The 3618-nt window shown below is 44.8% G+C and overlaps 1 protein-coding gene across 1 annotated transcript; it reads left to right on the forward strand.

Moving 5' to 3' along the window:
- The first annotated feature begins 437 nt into the window (after nt 1–437).
- On the forward strand, nt 438–2955 carry LOC133158179 (ewing's tumor-associated antigen 1-like). The gene is made up of 6 exons (XM_061285174.1): nt 438–750; nt 1065–1184; nt 1345–1406; nt 1483–1589; nt 1667–2514; nt 2598–2955. The coding sequence occupies exons 1-6, from the start codon at nt 597–599 to the stop codon at nt 2708–2710; spliced, it is 1404 nt and encodes a 467-aa protein (XP_061141158.1). The 5' UTR covers nt 438–596; the 3' UTR covers nt 2711–2955.
- The last annotated feature ends 663 nt before the right edge of the window (nt 2956–3618 follow it).

Here is a 3618-nt window from a genome sequence, read left to right on the forward strand (position 1 = left end):
TAGCGAGCGGAACAGGCGCCCCCTAAAGGCTGCAATTAACACGACAAGCTAATTATGCTCAATTAAAAAAGAAAACTTATTTTTTTAATGTTCTTTTCATATCGTTCACTGTGTATGAATGGCTGATTGGCTGCCGATATACAAAATATTAATCTTTTCAAAACTTTATGAGTAAAATTTCATTCAATGTTGTATTGTTAAAGGTTTTAAAAAATATTTCTACCTCAAGTCAATTCCATTTCATTTGGATTCGAATTTTTTTTAAGTGGACTTTTAATCATTTAATATACAAAGTCTAGCATTTTTTTTATTTCTTAGAAGTAAAATTTCAATAAAACACTATACTTCTAAAGACATTCAAAATAATTACCTGCCCTACGCTTGGACGACTGTTTTGCTGCTTCGCGTTTCGCTCGTCCCAAAACCTTCCAGGCTTCCGTATGACGTCACAAACAAACATGGTGGCGCGCTTGAAAATACTCGACTGAAGGCGACAACACAACAAGAAAGTGTCGTCGCTATTTGAAATCGATTTGAGTCGATCAACAAAATAATGTTGAGCAGAAGCTACATCGCTCACAACGGTTTAACTCACCATGTCCAAGCCGAGGACGGCTTCCACGATTACCGCTTCGTCATCTTCGTCGTGTGCATCCTCCACTGATCCGTCTCGGTCAGTTTCCAAAGTTTTGCACGGAAAAAGTCAGGACAAGAAGGACGCCGAAGTTCCCTTAGCGAATATCTGCAAAGGTGAATAATGAACATGCAATGATTGACGTGCATATTTTTGTTTTGCATCTGTTGCAGGCAGGAGTGATGGGGGAGGGGTAGTTGGTGAAAAACAAGTCAAGAAATTTAAAAAAAAAGTTTGCACTTTGTGCAACTTACATAAAATTGAAATTTGAGGACACAGAACTACAGAATTGCTCAAACAATTTCTCCTTAAAATTGTCCAGACAAACTCAATCAATGGATCCAAATTAATTGCACAGTAATATCAGTGGCTGAAAAAAACTTTGGACAGAGAAGTGAACATGACATTAAACTTCATTTCATGTTCATAGAGCTGCAAAGTCCTCCGCGCCGAGCCCACTGCATATTCAGTGAATCCAACCATGGAGACTCTTCGAATGACCTGGAGCCATCACAAGACATCGTTTGGGGTGCCATGTCACCCCCCGCTGGTAAAAATCAAAACAACATTATGTGTTGAACGTATCCACAAATTGACTAACTCCTTGTCAAACAAACTGTCAACGGTTAAATAGCCCAACTATTTGCGTACAGGCTATTAAAAAGTCAGTTGGCCATATTTTGTTCCTCTAACCTGCTTTTTGTTTTCAGAGGTGGGGCCGAATGTTAGAACCTTGGAAATAGCTGACATTGTCAATCTCATTGCGCCAAAGGTTAGCTGCTTTTCTAATGGTAGAAAAAAGAAAGTGGTAAACTTGCCTAGTCATCCTTGTGTTTTGCATTTGGCAGGACACAAAACCAAGAGGTCCGCTGTCGCCTCTGTGGCAGTGGCTCTGCAGCCCGACACCCTTGACGCCCGACGCACCCAGAACCAGAATTAAGAAGAAATCCCACCGGTGAGTTCGTCACAAAACAATTGTACCCTGATTCAGCGAGTAAAAGACCAAATCAAAACGACGGCTCCCTTCTCCAGGCAGAACAACGTGAACGAGCTGATCAAACTGGCCCGGCAGTTTGACGAGAACATGCAGCAAGACAAGCAGGCGTCGGCCCAGCTAAACAACAACAACCAAATTGACAAAACGCCAACAGAGACGCCGTCACCACTGAACCAAACCGAGGCCGAGCTCCGAGCCCTTTTCGACTCGTCCACTCAGAAGGTCAGCGGAGCCCTCAGCCCGGTCTCCTCCAAATCAACCCAGGGCAAAAGCCAGCTCAACAAGTCCAATCCTGCTCCTGAAAAAGTCAAGGAGTCAAGCAGCAAGTGCGGCGACTTTGACGACGACTGGGACAACGACGACCTGCTCAACGATTCTTCTTTGCTGGCCCTGATGCAGAATCCCGACCAGGATTGCAGCCCGGTCCGGCAATCCGCTCTGACCAACCTGCGGGACTTTTGTCCCAAAGTCAAGCCCACACCTCGAAGCACTTTTAAGTTGGAGACCAACCCTTACCTCCAAACTGTTCAACCCAAGCCAGAAACATCCACCAACAACATTTCCGACTGTGAATGGGACGACGGGGACGACGACGCTCTCTTCTACCAGGCGTGCGACAGCGTGGAAAGTCTCTCTCAACCCGCACGGTCCACCCCTGCCGCCACGCCTCTCGCCATCCACCAAACGTTGCCCCCTAACAGGAAATCGCCTCGCACCATCATGCGTTCCAGTTCGTTACCGAGCAACACTTTGAAGGTCAACCAAGGATGGAAAGCTCCGGTTTACACGACTCTCCCGATAGGATGCCGCGTGCCGACAAAGCAGGAACCTTTGTCGCCCTTGAAGAGGAACGTGTGCAACGCGGCGGTGAAAAGCAACAAAGGTGATGAATTCCATGCTGACTCAACGCGAACCAGACTTGTCCACCTTTTCTCATTTTTTTCCGTTCTTTCTTCTCATCCGCAGTGTTCGTCACCAACCAGATGACGGCCAAGTGTTCGGCAGCAGAAATCGAACGCAAGAAGCAAGAAGCTTTGGCTCGAAGGCGGCAGAGGATGCAGAATACGCAGAAATTGTAAAAAAAAAAAAAACATACACCTCTGGACTCCACCATGCTGCTATTGAAAAAACTGAGATTCAATCAGACTTTTTTTTTTTTGTTTCAAAAGTGCCGCAAATGTGATAGTATTAGACAATAATGTGATGGATGTGTTTTTTTGTTTTTTGCATAACTTGTCACGTGTTAGCGCACTATTTCTTGTCCCGCACTAGTTTTCTGTGTACGTTTTGAGCGAGTGTAAATAAAATCTTTGTTTTGCTACAACACTGCTTTTGTGTTTTTTCAAATATAAGATCTTGCAGAAATTGGGTTTGGTTCCGTGCAGGTGTTGGTGCCCCCTCGCCGCCACCTGGTTTGATTCGGGCTATGTTGACAGGCCCGAGCGGACATTTGGCTGTTGGGAATGAGGAATTATTTTTAATCTGACGTATAATTTGCTGACCCGAGAACACAATGTTACCCTTTGTGGTCCCGACTAGTCTACTTCCCAGGTGTGTTTGGAGTATTACATCTTCCTCAGAATCCTGTTCCATAAATCACAAGCAAAGAAATTTGCAGCATCATGAAAAGATTTTTGGTTTTATAACAGCCATTATGCTTTTTTTATTTTTTTTTACGACGATGACTTGGATTTATTTCAGCTATCTGATGAAGCTAGCAGGTGTGCGGAGAAGGCACACTATCATTCGGATTAGCAACTGATCACGTTTGAATGTCTTCTCATGTTTTGCAGACAGTTTCTTCGCCATTACATTCTGCTCATGTTTAGCACACACACACACGCACACACGTTTGCACAGGCGAGCTGCAGCAAGCTGTCAGCGGCGTGAAATGACCTGTGACCATTTTCACGGTGCGTGTCATTAGGCAGCTTCAGATTTGTTTCAACAGCGCTTCACCTGTGGGCTCCATTCAAGGGCCCCCAGG

Source organism: Syngnathus typhle, linkage group LG8, assembly GCF_033458585.1.
Source record: "Syngnathus typhle isolate RoL2023-S1 ecotype Sweden linkage group LG8, RoL_Styp_1.0, whole genome shotgun sequence".
In the NCBI taxonomy this organism is placed as follows: Eukaryota; Metazoa; Chordata; class Actinopteri; order Syngnathiformes; family Syngnathidae; genus Syngnathus; species Syngnathus typhle.